This window comes from Oreochromis niloticus, linkage group LG22 (genome assembly GCF_001858045.2).
Source record: "Oreochromis niloticus isolate F11D_XX linkage group LG22, O_niloticus_UMD_NMBU, whole genome shotgun sequence".
In the NCBI taxonomy this organism is placed as follows: domain Eukaryota; kingdom Metazoa; phylum Chordata; class Actinopteri; order Cichliformes; family Cichlidae; genus Oreochromis; species Oreochromis niloticus.
In genome coordinates this window covers 37157723-37176482 of record NC_031985.2, presented here as the reverse complement: position 1 = coordinate 37176482, position 18760 = coordinate 37157723, and the positions used below count along the sequence as shown (strand labels likewise).

Genomic DNA, 18760 nt, shown 5'->3' with positions numbered 1-18760 from the left:
TTGATAAGATTTTCACGATTCCGATTCCATTTTCGATTCTGTTTAACGATTCGATTCTTTATCGATTCTCTTATCGATTCTTATTTTTAAAAAAGGAGAACACTAAGGTCGATTAGCTTAGAACTTTGTTTTATATCTTACCTTTGAACAAGATAGAAATTTAGGAGTAACATGGCCTTACAAACCCAACAGTGAGATCTTAAGAGATCCACAGCCTACAGCTCTTCAATGGGGTGTCACAGGGTCCCCAGGAAAAAAAACTGTAAATGTAAAATAATAAAATAAATATTCTTCTATAGCAATAACAAAGTATAACATAAATTATTCTGTAGCAATTACACAAGAATATCCAGTAATGTCCCTGCCTACAATTAAACACATTCACTTACCGAAAATCAGGGGCATCTCCTGTGGCAAATGGGTGCAAGCCTTTGACCACAAACTTAGTCTATCCTGGCCTGAAAGGAGATGCTACCAGTAGACTGCAGCGAGAACTGCCAGCATCTGAGCCAGCCAGACTCTGTCTGTCTCTCTCATCATGGTCACCTAAATGCAAAGCACAGTAATGGCAGGTTTTCTAATAAGGCAGATCGCGCTAACATAATATGCACTGTTAGTTGATTATTTACCTGCCGCATTAACGGGAGAGGACGTGCAAACATTACCGCTGCTGCTGGGTTGAGATTCACAAGTCCGGAGCGGAATTAAAAACACGACATTCATTTAAGGTTATCGCGTGTTTTGTGAGCAAATGCTTTTGCATATTCGTAGTGTTTCCTCCCTTAAATGAAATATCTACTTTGCAAGTATTTCAAGTTGCCCTGTTGTCATCCGTTCTCGTAAAGTATAACCAAACTTTTGAGCATTTGAGACACTTAGGCGCCCTGCCAGGTAAATGACGCTCCGCAACGTGGTGACGTCATTCGGGGCGACTGGAATCGATAAGGGAATCGTTTGCAAAAATGGCAAACAATTCCAAGGAATTGAAACAGTGGGAACCGGTTCTCAACAAGAACCGGGTTTCGATACCCATTCCTATACATGAGCGGGCACAAAAAGAAATTGGCGAAATTGGCGAGGAGCGAAACACCAGCTACTGGTAGACCAACCTGTGCAATGCCTGGATTGATTACAAGGAGGCCTAAGACTCGATGTCCCACACATGGATCCTGGAATGTCTTGAATTTTACAAGATCAACAGGACCTAAGAGCCTTCATCAGGAACTCAATGGGGATGTGCCGTTGTCAAAGACAACATTGCAGACATCGAGGACTGCTACAAGTACCTGGGAGTCCCACAGGCAAAGGGGAAATGCAAGGAGGTCCCTAGGAAAGCTGCAATCACCAAGTACCTGCAGAAAGTAAGGCAAGTCCTGAGAAGTCAGCTGAACTGTAAGAACAAGATCGGGGCTATCAAGACCTACACCCTGACCGTGAACAGGTACACTGATGGGATAATAAGCTGGCCAAAGGAGGAGATACAAGTGACTGATAACAAGACGAGGAAGCTCCTGACCATGCATGGAGGGTTTCACCCGAAGTACAGCACCCTGAGACTGTACAATAAGGGGAAGGAAGGAGGCTGGGGACTGGTGAGGGTCAGTATAACAGGCCAGAATGAGACAACGAACATTCATGGCTACATCAGAAAGATGGCCACGACCAACCGCGTGCCCGGTGAACACCTGACGTCCCCTTCTGTTAGAATAGAATAGAGTAGAATAGAATTCAACTTTATTGTCATTGCACATGTCACAAGTACAAGTCAACAAAATGCATTTTGCATCCATCCATTAAGCAATAATATGGATATATTACAAAATATGGATCTATTATAGGTATGTTACAGTGTACACGGTATGAAGGTATGTTATGAATATACTATAACTATAAGTATGTACAAGCTATGTACAGGCTATAAATATGGTTAAAAATATAAGAAACTATACAGAAATATGAAATATGAAACTATACAGATTGTACTCTGTTAACTCTCTTCCCAACTTCTCTTTCCTTCTTATTTTTCTGTGCCATGTCCCGGTCCTGTCCGTTCTGATTTTAATAACTTGAAATAAAAAATAAAAATGATAAACATCAAATAAACTATGAAAATCAATATAGCAAAAGCCGTAATGGTCCACTTGGGAAAATAAGTATTTTCTGCAGTTTTTCTTGGCCTTCAGACAATAATTTTTATCACTACAAGACAAGACAGGTAAAAAAAGAAAAAAGAAAGCATGCAGTAAAGCAAAGGCAAGGCAAAAGGATGTGAGATACATAAAAGTGTAGAGGATGGACATTTCGCAATCCGGTCAGTCATTTGTGTGATCCCTGGATCCATGGCTATATCATCACAAGCAGTAATGACAAGAAGACTGAAAGAATTTCAACAGTTAGTGTTTGTTGAATTCCCTGAGCACTTTAAAACACACAAGTAGGCCACACCTTGTCACTACTTAGAAATAATGTCACTTATGGAAAACAGGCTTGTTTTTGCCTAAACTTGTTTTTGTATTAAACTTTAAGTGATTAAACAGTCACAGATTATTCTGAATCTTTTTACATGTACCATTAAAACTGTTAAGTAGACACTAATGGTCACTGTTGAAAAGTCAGAGTGTTGTTTGAAACAAAAGTTGTACAGCATCAAACGAATGTCTGCCAAGCCTTTTTTAAGCAATTTTAATGAAGACTTGTGGAGGTTTACTACTGAAATGACAATAACTTGCAGTTTAAACAACTTTTGTTACACATCAGTGGAAGAGCAGAACTGCAATTTTAGTACATATGCTCAGTGAAAACGTCTGAGCATGTGACCATATTGTTAAGTATTTTATACTCCCTTTTTTGTTATGAGAAACATAACATTGTTTTGTTGGAATTTAACCCTATACTCCCCCATACCTTCACACAGTGCACATATTTTTAGAATCGTCATTAATTAATTAATAAATTATTAATGATTATTGTTAACGAATTATTAATTAATTTTTTGCCTAATAACTAAAATTCTTATAATTTAACATAGTTAAAGCTTTCATCATATACAGTGTAGCAATGATTTTTAAAATCTGCAGGATGAGGGGTTTTTTTAGCTATTTTGCGTAGCCCTAGTTACTTGCAATTAGGGCTAGGCAGACATGAAAAACATGACAAACAGAATTAAGGTGAGGTTTTACATGTGCACATCATGAACAATGAGCATTGTACACAAAGGAAAATGTTTTCTGTGGTATAACTGGATATAAGAATCTAACAACTTAAGTTATGCCTCAAGTAAAATGCTTCAGGGTCACAATATGCTTTCTCTCTCCCTCCTTTTCTCTCTCACTCACACACACACACATACACACACACACATACAAAAGACCATGCAAAGCAAGAGAAATGATGTAGTTACTGGGGTTCTCTTTCCAATTTGTTGGGGTTTTACCTTATAATCAGTGTGTCCTGTCTAACTATTGCTCTGTCATGGTCTCCCTTATCCAGACCTCTCAAGAGTTTCTTGCTCAGCTCATGTCCAAACTTGGGGGTAAAAATCCAGAAGAAACAGGTGGTTTCCAAGAGGCTCCGCTGGCCTATGACGCTGTGTGGGCTCTAGCGCTGGCCCTCAACAAAACCGTTGGGCCCCTTAGGGCCAAGGGTCATCATCTTGAAGATTTTAACTATAACAACCGAGATATCACTGCTGAGATCTACCGAGCAATGAACACCAGCTCTTTTGAAGGAGTGTCTGTAAGTGCAACACTTACTGGTGCTGGAATGAGAGAAAAAAAGGTGCAAAGAGAAAGACACATGGGTACTGTGTGAAGGGTGCGTGCAGATATTGCATCCTTAGCATTTTTCTGCTTCTTTCAGGGTCATGTTGTATTTGATGCTCAAGGATCTCGAATGGCCTGGACTTTAATTGAACAGCTTCAAGGTATGCTGCAGCAAACATGTCTACTTTCAAATAGAATTTATTTTAATAGCTTATTAGATACAGTGTGCAGTGATTTTGTCCTTTAACAATTATATGTATATCATGTAAAAATATTCATGTATGCAATGTCTTGATGCATGCTCAATCATACAGGTAAGTAAATCCCAAAAGGTTGATTCTGTTCATCTGGACATTTTCAGTGGAAGAAACGTTTTGTCACTCTAACAAATAAAAAACCATCTAAATAAATCAGGGCACTGAATATTTCAGATTTGACACTGTCCATTACCCAAGATTCCATAGAGCTGACATAAAGGCTTATCCATAATTTTGTAAATGTAAATAAGAAAGTATGCTGGCACACAGATATCTATCTAGATTTTGCATCTATTATTGTAAAGTCTGCATAATAGGTAGTGCTACATAAATAGAATGGAAAGGGATGATGTTTTATCTAGAAAAAAATACAAGCATATATTCACACTGAAGTTCATCTCAAGCCTTATAATGGGAAAGTCTTCATTAAATGTGCCATGGCTGATGCTGAGCATTTGTTACTCAAAACAAACAAACTAACAAACAAAAAAGTGATGTATTACACAGTACTTTTGTTACACTACTTTTTCTATAAGTAATGCCGCATGTTACTTAATTTTCTGTCAAAGAAAGTAATTTGTCACGTTACATTATTTTTGTGTTACTCCTCTACCTGATCTGTTATACAGATAAACAAATAACCTTTGCGAGGAAAATAATATAATTTTAACTGTAATGTGATTACAATAACCCCACACAACCATCTCTAGGGTTTACAAAGAATGGTCTGAAAAAATATATCCAATGCATGATAGTTTGGTGATTTGATGCAGATGGACTACAGCAGCAGAAAACCAGAGAAGATGCCACTCATGTCAGTTAAGAACATGAAATTGAGGCTAGCATTCCGCATAGGCTTACAAAAATTGCTGAGGATTGGAAAATTATCGCTTGGTCTACTGAGTCTTGATTTTTGCTGCAACAGTCAGATGGTAACATCAGATTTTGATGTAAACGAGCTCCATAAGGATCCATATCATTGGTTCAGACTATGGCTGTGGTGTAATGTTTTAGGATAAATATTCTCCTGGCACGCTTTGGGCTCCTTAGTATCACTTCAGCATCATTTAAACACCACAGTCTGCCTAAGTAACGTTGCTAACCATTGCCATTTATTTATTACAGTGTACAGTGTTTCTGCTGATCGCATCCGCCAGGAAACACATCATGTGACAACAGCCAAATAATCTCAAACTGAATTCTTAAACGTGAAAATGAGTTCACTGTACTCAAATTGCCCCCGCAGTCACCAGATAATAATCCAATAGACCACCTTTGGGGTGCAGACTATATCATCGTGGATGTAGTCTGCAAATCTGCTGCAACTGTGTGATGATGATCTCATGTCGACATGGATCAAAATCTTTCAGGACACAATCTTTCCCACACCTTGTTCATTCTGTGCCATGAAAATTTAAGGCTGTTCTGGTGGGAATCAAATGAGGTTTATCTAATAATTTGATGGGTGAGTATATTATAGCATGTAACTGACTGTTTCTGACTTACTTACCAAATGAGTAATTTTATCATGGTGCGCAACTACAGTGGGAAGAGAAGAAATTTTTTTTAAAAAGCAGTATGCTTTAGATGTTTAAACTATCTTGAGTGAATAAACTGTTGTTCACTGACTAAAAGATGTAATGCCAACATAGCTGTGGACTGTCATGAGGCCTGTGAGCCATGCAATGAGCAGTACTGCTGTAGAGCATATTACTGTGCGGAACCCTGCTAATTGACATTAAGAATTATGTATAATGGTTATGTGATTGCAGTCCAGTGGGTGATAGCTCGTTTATTCATTCATCTGGATTTAAAAGTGTTATTACAGTAAACCCTGGGTTTCTCACATGGGTAGATTTTATTTCCATTAAAAAAAGGTTCTGTTGGTATCCCACTGTCTGGATTTCATTAATAAAATATTACATGAATTGCATTGTCTCTTGGAGTGGAAGATTTTCTGGAAGATCAAAAATTTGCTGAAGATGAAATATGTATGGAATGGGACATGTTGAAATACAATAGTAAAAAATTATTTTTTTCATCCATCCATCCATCCATCCATCCATCCATCCATCCATCCATCCATTTTCTTCCACTTATCCGGGGCCGGGTCGCGGGAGCAGCAGGCCAAGCAGAGAAGCCCAGGCCTGGGAACGCCCAGGCCAGCCGAGAGATATAATCTCTCCAGTGTGTCCTGGGTCTGCCCCGGGGTCTCCTCCCGCTGGGACATGCCCAGAAAACCTCACCCAGGAGGCTCCCAGGAGGCATGCTTGTCAGATGCCCGAACCACCTCAACTGGCTCCTTTCGATGTGGAGGATTGGCGGCTCTACTCTGAGCCCCTCCCGAATGGCCAAACTTCTCACCCTATCTCTAAGGGACACGCCAGCCACCCTTCGGAGGAAGCCCATTTCCGCCGCTTGTATCTGCGATCTTGTTCTTTCGGTCACTACCCACAGCTCATGACCATAAGTGAGGGTAGGGACGTAGATCGACAGGTAAATTGAGAGCTTCCCTTTTACACTCAGCTCTCTCTTCACCACCACAGACCGGTACAGCGTCCACATTGCTGCGGCCGCTGCACCAATCCGTCTGTCGATTTCCCGCTCCTTTCTCCCGTCACTCATGAACAAGACCCTGAAATACTTAAACTCCTCCACTTGGGGCAGGGACTCATCCCCATCCCGGAGTGGGCACTCCACCCTTTTCCAGCTGAGGACCATGGCCTCAGATGTGGAGGTACTGATTCTCATTCCCACCGCTTCACACTTGGCTGCGAACCGTTCCAAGGCGAGCTGGAGGCCATCACCCGAAGAAGTCAACAGAACCACATCATCTGCAAAAAGCAGAGATGAGATCCTGAGACCACCCAAGTGAAAGCCTTCCGCCACTTGGGTATGCCTAGAAATTCTGTCCATAAAAATTATGAACGGAATCGGTGACAAAGGGCAGCCCTGGCGGAGCCCATCACCCACCAGGAACGAGTCCGACTTATTGCCGGGTATGCGGACCAAGCTCTTGCAATGGTTGTATAAGGACAGAATGGCCTATAGCAATGGGCCAGGCACCCCATACTCCCGGAGCACCCCCTACAGGACCCCCCGAGGGACACGGGACGAATGCCTTCTCCAAGTCCATAAAACACATGTAGACTGGTTGGGCAAACTCCCATGCACCCTCAAGTATCCTTGAGAGGATAAAGAGCTGATCCAGTGTTCCACGACCAGGACGAAAAGCGTATTGTTCCTCTCGGATCTGAGGTTCGACTAACTGACGGACTCTCCTCTCCAGCACCCTGGCATAGACTTTCCCAGGGAGGCTGAGGAGTGTGATTCCCCTGTAGTTGGAACACACCCTCCGGTCCCCTTTCTTAAAGATGGTAAATGGTAAATGGACTGGTTCTTATATAGCGCTTTTCTACTCTTCTGAGCACTCAAAGCGCTTTACACAACTTGTGCATTCACCCATTCACACCCATTCGCACAAGCACATTTTTCCTAAGTGCTTTCTAATTGACATTCACACACATTCATACTCCGATGGATGCATCGGAGAGCAATTTGGAGTTAGTATCTTGCCCAAGGATATTTGGCATGCAGACTAGGGGAAGCCAGGAATCAAACCACCAACCTTCCGATCAGTAGATGACCTGCTCTACCACCTGAGCTACAGCCACCCCAGGAGAGAAGGACAACCGCTGCCTAAGCAGATGGGGACCACCACCCCGGTCTGCAAGTCCAGGGGTACTGCCCTGGTCTACGATCGTCATACTCTTTTGAATCTCCGGCCGTTGGGTCATCAGACACTCGATTTGAAATGGAAATATGAGAATCCTCCTCCTTCCTCGTTGGATTATCCTGATCACCTACGCCACCTATCACCTACCCCCCCATTAAGGAAACGCTCACGCAGATGGGGTAAACGGGGTGGTATCCGTGTTCGCCTTAAGGCTTACTTTAACTCACATGTTGTGACAAATCATCCCATACCTTTGGACGTCCTACCTTCATTCTCTGCTCTTCGGGACTCCACTAACATCAGACTGTTTTGTCATCGTTGGATTCGCCCTGTTGAACTTCAGACGTGCCCGGAGCCGCCGGCTGATCTTTCACCCGTTCTCTGCTGGATGCGCTCCCCCAGGGGTGGTGTGAATCACGGCGACCTTCGTCTGCTGCAACGCTCTCCAACCAGCACCAGAAACAGCGCGACCACTCTCCATATGGCCTTAAACACAAGGTCACTGGCTAATAAGACTTTTGTCTTAAATGATTTTATTCTCTCATCCGGACTTGACTTCTTATTTTTGACTGAAACTTGGCTTTGCCCTGGTGAGTTCTTTTCATTCTCAGAACTGCTCACACCCGATTTCACTTTTCTGAGCTCACCCCGGACCACTGGCAGAGGTGGAGGAGCTTCAGAGTTTTTAAAAACAAATTTCGATGTTGGCAGCTGTCATCTGTTCTGTACCCCAGCTTCGAGGTGCAGTTATTGGAACTGAACTGCGTCCCTTCATTTCTTCGCGCTGTGGTGTATCGCCCCCCGAAATTTGTTAAGGATTTTATTTCTGAATTTGCTGACTTACTGGGGAGTGTTTTCTTATGCTATGATCATATTTTAATTGTTGGCGATTTTAACATTCATGTTTGTTGCGAGGACAGCTCACTAGTCAAGGACTTCCTTGCTCTTATTAATTCGTTTAATCTCACCCAGTGGGTAAGTGATCCAACTCACACAAAAGGTCACACACTCGACTTGGTACTGTCCCATGGTTTGGATATCTGCATCATGGACATTAAGAACCTTGGCATTTTGGACCATGTTCCGATTTTGTTAACACTGTTATTAACAATGTTGATTTGTATAGTGATGGTTCTCTACGCCAAATGCGCTCAATGTGCTCTCAGTCAATTGCTCATTTCACTGCTGCTTTTCTTGATTCTCCTCTTTCTGATGTTAATGGTATTGCAGATTTATCAGCAGAGGAACTTGCCAACCTTTCTAATACTACATCCGCCGACATTCTTAATTTGGTGGCACCTCTGAGGACAAAAAGTGCCAAATTGTTACGCCAACCCTGGCTTAATGACACTACCCGCGCCCTTGAATGAATGTCGGCGCGCTGAGCGAAAATGGAAAAAAGATAAACTCCATGTCTCTGGACATGCTTCGTAAATGTCTTTCTAGGTATCAAATGTCTGTTAAAGCTGCTAAATCTGCCTTCTTCTCTGGTATTATCAGGTCTAACTGCCAATCCCCGAGCCCTTTTTAGTATTTTTATTTCCTTGATAAACCCTTGCCCCTTCATTTATAGGGATGCCTCCCCTGTACTTTGTGATAATTTTTTTAACTATTTCACTGACAAAATTTCAGTTCTGAGGGCATCTCTCTCATCTCAGTCATTGTTAGTTTCTGACCCTGTTCCAGTCCCTGAATGCTTGACTGTCTTTCAACAGTTCAAGCCACTGTCTTATTCTGATTTAACAGCTATAACTGATCATCTCAAAATCTCTAATTCCCCCCATGATATCCTTCCCTCTCGTTTTCTTAAGGAGGCTTTGCCCACTATTGGTCCCTCCAATTTTTACTGAATGTTTCACTGTCATCAGGTTGTGTACTGCCAGTATTTAAGCATGCTGTCGTGCAACCCATTATAAAGAAGAAGAATCTTGACCCTAGTGCTTTAACTAACTACAGACCAATCTCCAAACTCCCCCTTATATCCAAAATTCTGGAAAAAGCGGTTCTAAAACAACTTCAGACCTTCCTTGATACTAACAGTATCAATGAAACCTCCAAAAGTTGATTCTGTTCATCTGGACGTAGCATTTTGTGGGAGAAACGTTTCGTCACTCATCCAAGTGACTTCTTCAGTCTCAGCTGACTGCAGGTTTCCTCAATCTTATAAACAGTACATTTGCATAATGACTAAAACCAGCCCAGTGAAGGAACAATGGGCTGGGAGGTCAGTTCCTTAACCTTAATTATGCAAATTCTCATGACCATTGATCAGCAGCCACTGACCAAAATCCACTGATCAAAGCCCACTGATCAATGGCCATGAGTACCATTCACAGAGAGTTGGGGAATGGCTGCAATCACAGCATTGTAAGATGGCGAAAGACGTACCCTTAGGCCCCCTCCTCGATTCAGAGATGGTCTTTCCCTTTTCACGTAAATAGCCTCCTTGACTCCGTGCTCAAACCAGCGTTCCTTCCTGTCCAGGATGTGTACATCTTCATCATTGAAAGAGTGTCCACTGGCCTGTAGGTGTAAATAGACTGCAGAGTCCTGGCCTGACAAGGTAGCTCTTCTGTGTTGTGCCATCCGCTTAACCAGAGCACATCAAGAAGGCCCTGAGTAAATGTGGTTATCCCAGCTGGACTTTTGTCAAAGCTGGGAAGGTGCCAAAAGAAAGCTCCAGCCGATCCAGGAGAGAAGGACAACCGCTGCCTAAGCAAAAACCTGTAGTGATCCCATACGTGTCAGGAGTATCGGAGCAGTTGAGACGCATTTTTTCTAAACACCGGGTCTCTTTTAAACCCAAAAACACACTGCGCCAAAAATTAGCCCACCCCAAGGATGGGGTCCCCCGACACAAACAGAGTAAAATAGTGTACGCTGTTAAGTGCCAGGAGGATTGCCAGGATTTATACATCAGGGAAACCAAACAACCTCTGGTTAAGCGGATGGCACAACACAGAAGAGCTACCTCATCAGGCCAGGACTCTGCAGTCTATTTACACCTACAGGCCAGTGGACACTCTTTCAATGATGACGATGTACACATCCTGGACAGGGAGGAACGCTGGTTTGAGCACGGAGTCAAGGAGGCTATTTACGTGAAAAGGGAAAGACCATCTCTGAATCGAGGAGGGGGCCTAAGGGTACATCTTTCGCCATCTTACAATGCTGTGATTGCAGCCATTCCCCAACTCTCTGTGAGTGGTACTCATGGCCATTGATCAGTGGTCTTTGATCAGTGGGTTTTGGTCAATGGTCATGAGAATTTGCATAATTAAGATTAAGGAACTGACCTCCCAGCCCATTACTCCTTCACTGGGCTGGTTTCAGTCATTATGCAATGTGCAAGTTATGCAGTCAGCTGAGACTGAAGAAGTCACTTGGATGAGTAAACGTTTCTCCCCCAAAACGCTACGTCCAGATGAACAGAATCAACTTTTGGAGATTTACTTACCTGGATGATTGAGCATGCATCAAGAGGTATCAATGAAAAATTTCAGTCTGGCTTTAAACCTCGCCATAGCACTGAGACAGCGTTACTTAGGGTTTTTAATGATCTTCTTTTAACTGTGGACTCGGGCTATTCCGTGGTTTTAGTTTTACTAGATCTGACTGCTGCCTTTGACACGGTCGACCACAACATTCTCATTTCAAGGCTTGAACATGTTGTTGGTCTTAAAGGCATAGCTTTATCTTGGTTCAAATCCTATCTCTTATGCTGTTGAAGCTCTGCCGGAGGTGTGAGGTGAAGATCTCGTGGATCGGGGCCTCCGCTAGGCGTTCCCAGCACACCCTCACTCTACGTTTGGGCACGCCACGTCTGTCCAGCATCCTCTCCCGCCACCTGATCCAACTCACCACCAGGTGGTGATCAGTTGACAGCTCAGCCCCTCTCTTTACCCGAGTATCCAAAACATATGGTCTGGTGATACGATTACAATATTGATCATCGACCTGTGGCCTAGAGGGTCCTGGTACCATGTGCACTTATGGACACTCTTATGTTCGAACATGGTGTCCGTTATGGCCAAACTGTGATTTGCACAGAAGTCCAATAACAAAACACCGCTCGGGTTCAGATCCGGGAGGCCGTTCCTCCCAATCACGCTCCTCCAGGTCTTGCTGTCATTGCCCATGTGAGCACTGAAGTCTCCCAGTAGGACAACAGAGTCCCCAGGAGGAGCACCCTCCAGTACCCCACCCAGGGACTCCAAGAAGGCTGGGTACTCTGAACCGCCACTCGGCGCATAAGCACAGACGACGGTCAGGACCCATTACCTGATCCGAAGGTGTAGGGAACAAACCCTCTGGTCCTCTGGGAAACCCCAACATACCAGCAGCAAGCCAAGGGGATACCAAGATACGCACCCCAGCCCGCCGCCTCTCACCAGGGGCAACTCCAGACTGAGACAGAGTCCAGCCCCTCTTCAGGAGGCTGGTTCCAGAGCCCAAGCCATGCGTTGAGGTGAGACCGACTATATCTAGCCGGTACCTCTCAACCTCACGCACTAACTCATGCTCCTTCCCCACCAGTGAGGTGACATTCCATGTCCCGATTGCCAGTCTTGGTAGCCGGGGATTGGTCCACCAGGACCTCCACATTGTACCCGACCCCTATGGTGCCTCCTGCGGGTGGTGGGCCTGCAGGAAGATGGGCCCATGTTTAGGGCTCTGACCAGTCGGGCCCCATGGACTAAGGCCCGGCTACCAGACGCTCGCCCTCGGGCACCTCGGGCTCCAGGGCAGGGCCCCGGTAACCCTATCCTGGGCAGGGTGAACTGTTCCCTCAATGGTCTTGTCGTAGGGGTCTATATCTCATCTAATTCAAAAAAAGGATATCAGTGTCACAGCTTTGTATTAAGTACACAGTGGCATTCAGGATGTGGATAATATAGTCTGACACCATCTATACTAACAGACTGAAGCAGATTTATTTAAATGAACTCAAAACGTCCCCATGAAGCTTGTAACTTATTTACTTACCTAGATTTTCAGTCGTTCATAGAGTCTTCTTGTCACAAAATGCTAGATTTGATGCCATGTAGAAAGTTGTGATTTTATTTCCCAAAAGCAGACTTGATTTAACAAAGGTGATCCTGTTTATTCAGGCTGCTGACAAATTCAGTCAAACAAAAAGTCCAAAAAGCAAGGCAAACCTAAATCCACAGGAACATACTGAGACAGATCACAGACATTGTCCCACCGACTTCTTACCATTCAGCTGACTCCTCAGGACCTGCCTGACTCTCTGCAGGTGCTTACTGGTTGCAGCTGTCCTAGTGGCCTCTTCATGGTTCGCATTTGTCTGTGGGATTCTTGTAGCTGTCCTCTATGTCTGCAATGTTGCCTTCTGGTAGTGTGATCCCCTCGGTTGTACATATATATATATATATAAACACCCTGAGGACCAGTCAGTGAAATACATCACAGTGGGGGAAAAGAAGGTACAGGTAAATACATTATGAGATAGCCGAGTGACTGAAAATGAAACCTGAGGTGAGAACCAAACACAGACACTGAGAGAAACAAAAACGAAACTTTAATACAAACTGGAGTTAAGAACTTAAGACTGGAAAGTCTGAGCAAATGCATGAGGTTGAAAATGTAAATAAAAAGCAAACAGAAAAACAAACAGAAGATATTTAATAATAAACAGTACCTGAAAGTCCAAAAGCACGACAAACTGGGTCAACAACACCGGACCATCCTGTTTTCAGGATCCAGCACTGTGAAGTTCCCAATTAAACCAGAAGGTTCACTTTAAAGTCATGAGATGCAATGTTTCTCCTGTTGTAAGATAAGCTGCCTACATCCTTCAAAAGGAAAGTGAGGGAGCCCATTTCACAAAATGCCAAGCATTTAATTTGAGTTCAGTTCTGGTAAATTTTGCTGTTGTACTGAAATATTTAGAGGAAAAATGTCCCTACACATATTTGGCTTGTTAGTAAGGTTGAAGACACTTCTGGATCTTCATTAATTATGTTAAGAGGCATTAGAGTGTGAGCCTCCACTCTCATTCTCTCTCTTTGTTTGTCTTTCACAGGAGGAAGCTATAAAAAGATCGGATACTATGACAGCACTAAAGGCAATCTGTCCTGGTATGGGAATGACAAGTGGATAGGTGAGGAACATTCATCTTCCTCTGCCCCTTTATTTTTCTGTCTTGTACTCCACCCTGCACCCTTGTTCCCCCAAATTCCTTTTTACTCCCTCTGTTTTTACCCTCTCCTCTTTACCATCTCACTCTCTGTGGTCAAAGATTGGTGGTCAATTTGCATACATTTTTTTAGGTTTTGTTTAGCATGTGGGAAAAGCAACAATTTGCTAAATTTTAAAAGCTCACCAGATATCCAATTAAGTCACACCTAGATAACACCAGTTAAGCACTGTGATGGACCAGTGCTATGCAGTGGCAGTTAGATTCTATTTATTAATTAAGCATGAAAACAAGTTTAAGTCCATGACAGTGATACATTAAATAGAAGGTAGCTGCTAAAAGTCAAGTAATCTGGGTGGATCTGTGTTCTCTAATAAGCACACAGAGGATCTAAGACTGCATCCATTTCCGTTCTGCCTGCACGAACACCAACAAAACGCAGATCTCACAGTGGTTAATGCACTGAAAAACTGTGGAGAATGTTGCAAGTCTGTCAGGTGGGAAATAAAATAAGTGATGCAATGGGCAGTAGTGAGAGGGGGTAGTTGGTACATATTGACCTTGAGTTGTTTGTAATGTTTGCTTGGTTGTTCAATGCCTATAACAGGTCCTTTAAGAAGTGGCAGATTACTGCTCAAAAGTTGAGGGTAACTTCAAAATAATATATATATATATATATATATATATATATATATATATATATATATATATATATATATATATATATATATATATAGATATATATATCTATATATATAGATATAGATATATATAGATATAATTCTTATATATACAAAATATAAGAAGTACTGTGAATTTTAAAGAATGATTTATAGAGTTAAACATTATTTAATAATTGAGGTTTATGTATCATATTTACCACCCTAATTCCCCACAATGCTTGCTTTTAGTGCAGTGCCACCAGAGGGCCTGATGATCATGAGCCTCCAATACTGATTTTCAGCCTTGTCCCTTTCACAAAGAGGATTCTCCAGATTGGTGAATTTTAATATTATTTACTGTGGATGATAACATATTGATAGTCTTTAGAGTTTTACATTGTGGAGCATTATTCTGAAACTGTTCCACAATTTGTAGACACGTTTTTTGCACCCTAGCTAATCTTTGTTTCTTCTGAAACACTGCCTTTGTAAGATACTCTTTTATTACCCAATCATGTTACTGACCTGAACCCAATTAACCAAATTAGCTGCAAAATGTGCCTCATACTTAATTTATTTAGTAACACATAAAACCAAACATTTATCTGAAACTTGTCACAGATTTGTTTTTATAAGTGGTGAATACCTTCATATTGGAAAATAACAATAACAACAAAAAAGATTACCTACAGCACTGCGTACCACTAAAACTGACAGCTGAAATGGAGGTGACAGCACATGCCCAGTTAGGTGCACTAACACCAAAGGGGGATGCAGTTTGCTATTGCCATACAAAAAGGAAGAGCATGCACACTGCATTCATGAAGGAGATGGAAGCTACACCTCTAATGTTGTTTTGAACACAGATATGTTTCACCTACTTTCTTTCTCATCTCTTGAGATCATTTTCTTCCAAACAAGGTGAATTATAATGGGGGCTAATTTGCTATCAGTCATGAATAATAAATGTGCTCAGTGTCGTTCTTAGCTCCTTAGGGTGTAAAGTGTTACTTTTAGACAACAAGGTCATCCAAGTGGCCTCTCTCTGGTATGGCAAAGCTTCAAGGGAGGGTTTGTTGTATATGTTGTATTTTTGCAGTCATGCATATTCAAGTGAGGGACATCTGTAAGTCGCCAGATGCTTTCATCAAGTGCACTTGTTACGTAATGCAATCATGATGGGCAGTCGCCCTAAGAGATGTGTCTAGTTGCTCTCCTTCCCTTGCTGTCCGTCCTGCCCTTATAATTGGTTGGTGCCAAAGGTAGCTGTGGTAGTGACATGACAGAATTAGGCCTCCTTACTGTGAGTTTGTTGTAGATTGGTTCTTACGTGTCTTTGTGTTCCAGCAATGGGTATTGTACAAGATATATAGGTTTTCCCCTTGTTCCTCATGTTTGTCTCTTTCTTCTGCACCTTCTTTCTTCATAATCCATCCTGATTCATTAGTTTCTTATCTATATGAATCTGTCTAACCTGTCATTTTTCTCTCTTCTCTCTCTCGCTTTTATTTTCAAGTGTTTGTATAATCCAGACGTTTAGTCCAGAGCTGCATCTCTGTACCTATTAGTGCTGGTTGCAATGTGAATGGTAAATGAACCTTGCCAATGGGGCCACATATTATGTGACTGTGTGTGACTCACTACTAACATTAATGGCTCTTGGAGGATGGGCATTGCTAGACACTTAACTGACAGGAGACCAAACACTGGCATGCATTTAGCATTTCTGCTCTGCTAATTAGTTTCCCCTTGATCCCTCTTGTTCATGTCCTTTGTTGCCTAATGTGTTCTTAACCTTCATGTCTTGTGTGTCTGTTAGGCTCTGGACCTCCTGCAGACCAGACAGTGGTCATTGAAGAGTTCCGCTACCTGTCTCAGAAGCTCTTTGTGTCTGTGTCTGTCTTTGCTGGGTTGGGAATCCTTCTGGGAATTGTCTGCCTCACTTTCAACATTTACAACAGCAACGTCAGGTACAAAAACTCAACTCTACTTTCACTTTGTACTAATTATATATAAACAATAGAGCAAATACATTTTTTGTTATGTGAGAGGCAAGATACTACCCAGGCAAGAGCTATGTAGAAATGGTGATGCTGAGGAAGAACCAAAACATTTAGAAAGCTTTTTGAGTAATTTGAAACAAATAAACAAGGACTGACTGAGAGTTACTATGTTTTAATGTTGGCTTTTGAGCTGCGGAAAGAAAAAATCAGCTAAATCTTTTGTTAATATTCTATGATATGACACACATAAACGGTCACTCTATAAGTAGTCATAGAAAGGGTAACATCATTGGAGACAGTGTGCATTATGTTGTAAAGAATCCTTTTCGCTGTCTGTGTCAGCATTTAGTTCAAACCTTTATGAGGTTTTGTTACTGCTCAAAGCACCAGAGGGTTCACTTTTTATTGACTATGAGTATTCTAGTGGAATACATCACAAATTCCATTGAAGGCCATGCATTCTGTGGTTTGTGGTGAAATGCATTTTAAAAAGTAATCATCCCAATATATACACTATCTTTCTACTTTCTTCTTTAAAATAACTGTTGGTGCTGTTGCTCCAGGTACATTCAGAACTCTCAGCCCTACCTTAACAACATGACAGCAGTAGGCTGCATGATGTCTCTGGCTGCTGTCTTTCCTCTGGGTATTGATGGCCTTCATGTCCACAGGAAGCAGTTTCCTGTCATCTGCCAGGTACACTTTTAAAGTTGCATCTAACACAATGATTTAGCTAAAGACTGTTAACACTGATGATTAATTTCCTAGTGCTAATTAGAATTATCATTCTTTACTGAACGGCAACCAGTTCTTAGTACTGAGCAAGTGTGAAGCTTGATACTTTGGTGCAACAGTGACACAACTGGGACTTCTGTGGAGGTGGAGGATTAGCTGAGGCCACTTTCTGATGAGTTTTGCAGTAACAGTTTAACAGTCTTTCTTGGAGGTGAGAAACTGAGTGTCAAGATGGCTCTTTATGACAGGCAGGTTTCTAGTAATTTGAGTGGTGCAGCAGTGGAGAGTGTGCAGGTGGGTTAGCTTCAGGTAAGTCCTTCTCTTTACAGTCACAAAATTCAGAAAATGAGTGGCAGGTGGATAACACAGGACAGCAGGAGTGGAGCAGAGCAAGTTATCATGGTAAGGCATAGGCTGACAATCAGAAGTCAGACAGAGTAACAGTAAGTTTGTCAATGGGAAACTGAAGCAGAAGTAGCTAGGAGAGACACAACCATGACGGCTAAGACAATATGGTGGTGCACTCCTGTACCATCCAGGGGTTGATGAGGTTATTCAGAGCAGGTAGGAGGACAACTCAAGCAGAAGGACTCGGCCAATAGGTTGACCCTAGGAACCCAGAACTCCACCTGAAAATTGAAAGATTTTCATAACAAGTGAGAGAGGAACAGAAGAAAAAGAGCATACCCAGATCATGACACCAGTTAGACTTGGAAGTATCATTGTATAAATAAATTGGCCCTGACAAATTCTGTATCAACAGGACAAAAAGATAAAGCAACTAATTATTCTGTATTTTGAAGTCTTCAAACTCTTTCAGATTTCTTTAAGTGGAAGGAAAAACAGATATTATCCTATTGTAAAACATTGTTACTCCTTCCTCCCTGATGAGACTTTGACTTAAACTTTTACTCTTCCTTGTGATGTCAGTTGTCTGACTTATTCTGCCCATAGCAGACAGGCCATCACTGCTCTGTTACAGAGGATTGTGTATAGGATTGACAGCCTCACAGAGGGTTTTTGTAATTTCAAACTCAAACAGGGCTTAATGATGAAGAATGACTGAAGAGCTTATTTGATTCATCTACTTGATATATTAATCAGTGTAATCTTAAAACCTTTCATGTGTCTTCTTCTCCACTAGTTTCGCCTGTGGCTGCTTGGCCTGGGTTTCAGTCTTGCATATGGCAGCATGTTCACCAAGATCTGGTGGGTTCACACTGTCTTCACAAAGAAGGATGAAAAGAAGGATAAGAAGAAGGTAAATGTGACAGGGAGTTGAAGCTTTACATTTGACAGCTCTTTAAAAAAAAATTATGGGACTTTATGCAATTTGGTGAAAAACTAAATACACTCGTACAATACTAAGAGCGTTCCAGTGTTCTACTGTAAAGTCAAATGGGAAGCTGCCTGTTGACCGCTAATCTTGGCTGTAACAGCACAATA

The 18760-nt window shown here is 42.1% G+C and overlaps 1 protein-coding gene across 3 annotated transcripts in view; it reads left to right on the top strand.

Annotated features, from left to right (window-relative positions):
* The window catches only part of gabbr1b (gamma-aminobutyric acid (GABA) B receptor, 1b), a 102123-nt gene that overhangs the window by 42929 nt on the left and 40434 nt on the right, over positions 1-18760 (top strand). For all 3 annotated transcript variants that reach the window (XM_019355691.2, XM_019355690.2, XM_013266980.3), the window contains 6 exons: positions 3490-3735; positions 3859-3922; positions 13801-13878; positions 16396-16546; positions 17143-17275; positions 18459-18575. In XM_019355691.2, the coding sequence (XP_019211236.1) occupies positions 3490-3735; positions 3859-3922; positions 13801-13878; positions 16396-16546; positions 17143-17275; positions 18459-18575 (789 nt within the window). The remainder of the gene's footprint in view (positions 1-3489; positions 3736-3858; positions 3923-13800; positions 13879-16395; positions 16547-17142; positions 17276-18458; positions 18576-18760) is intronic.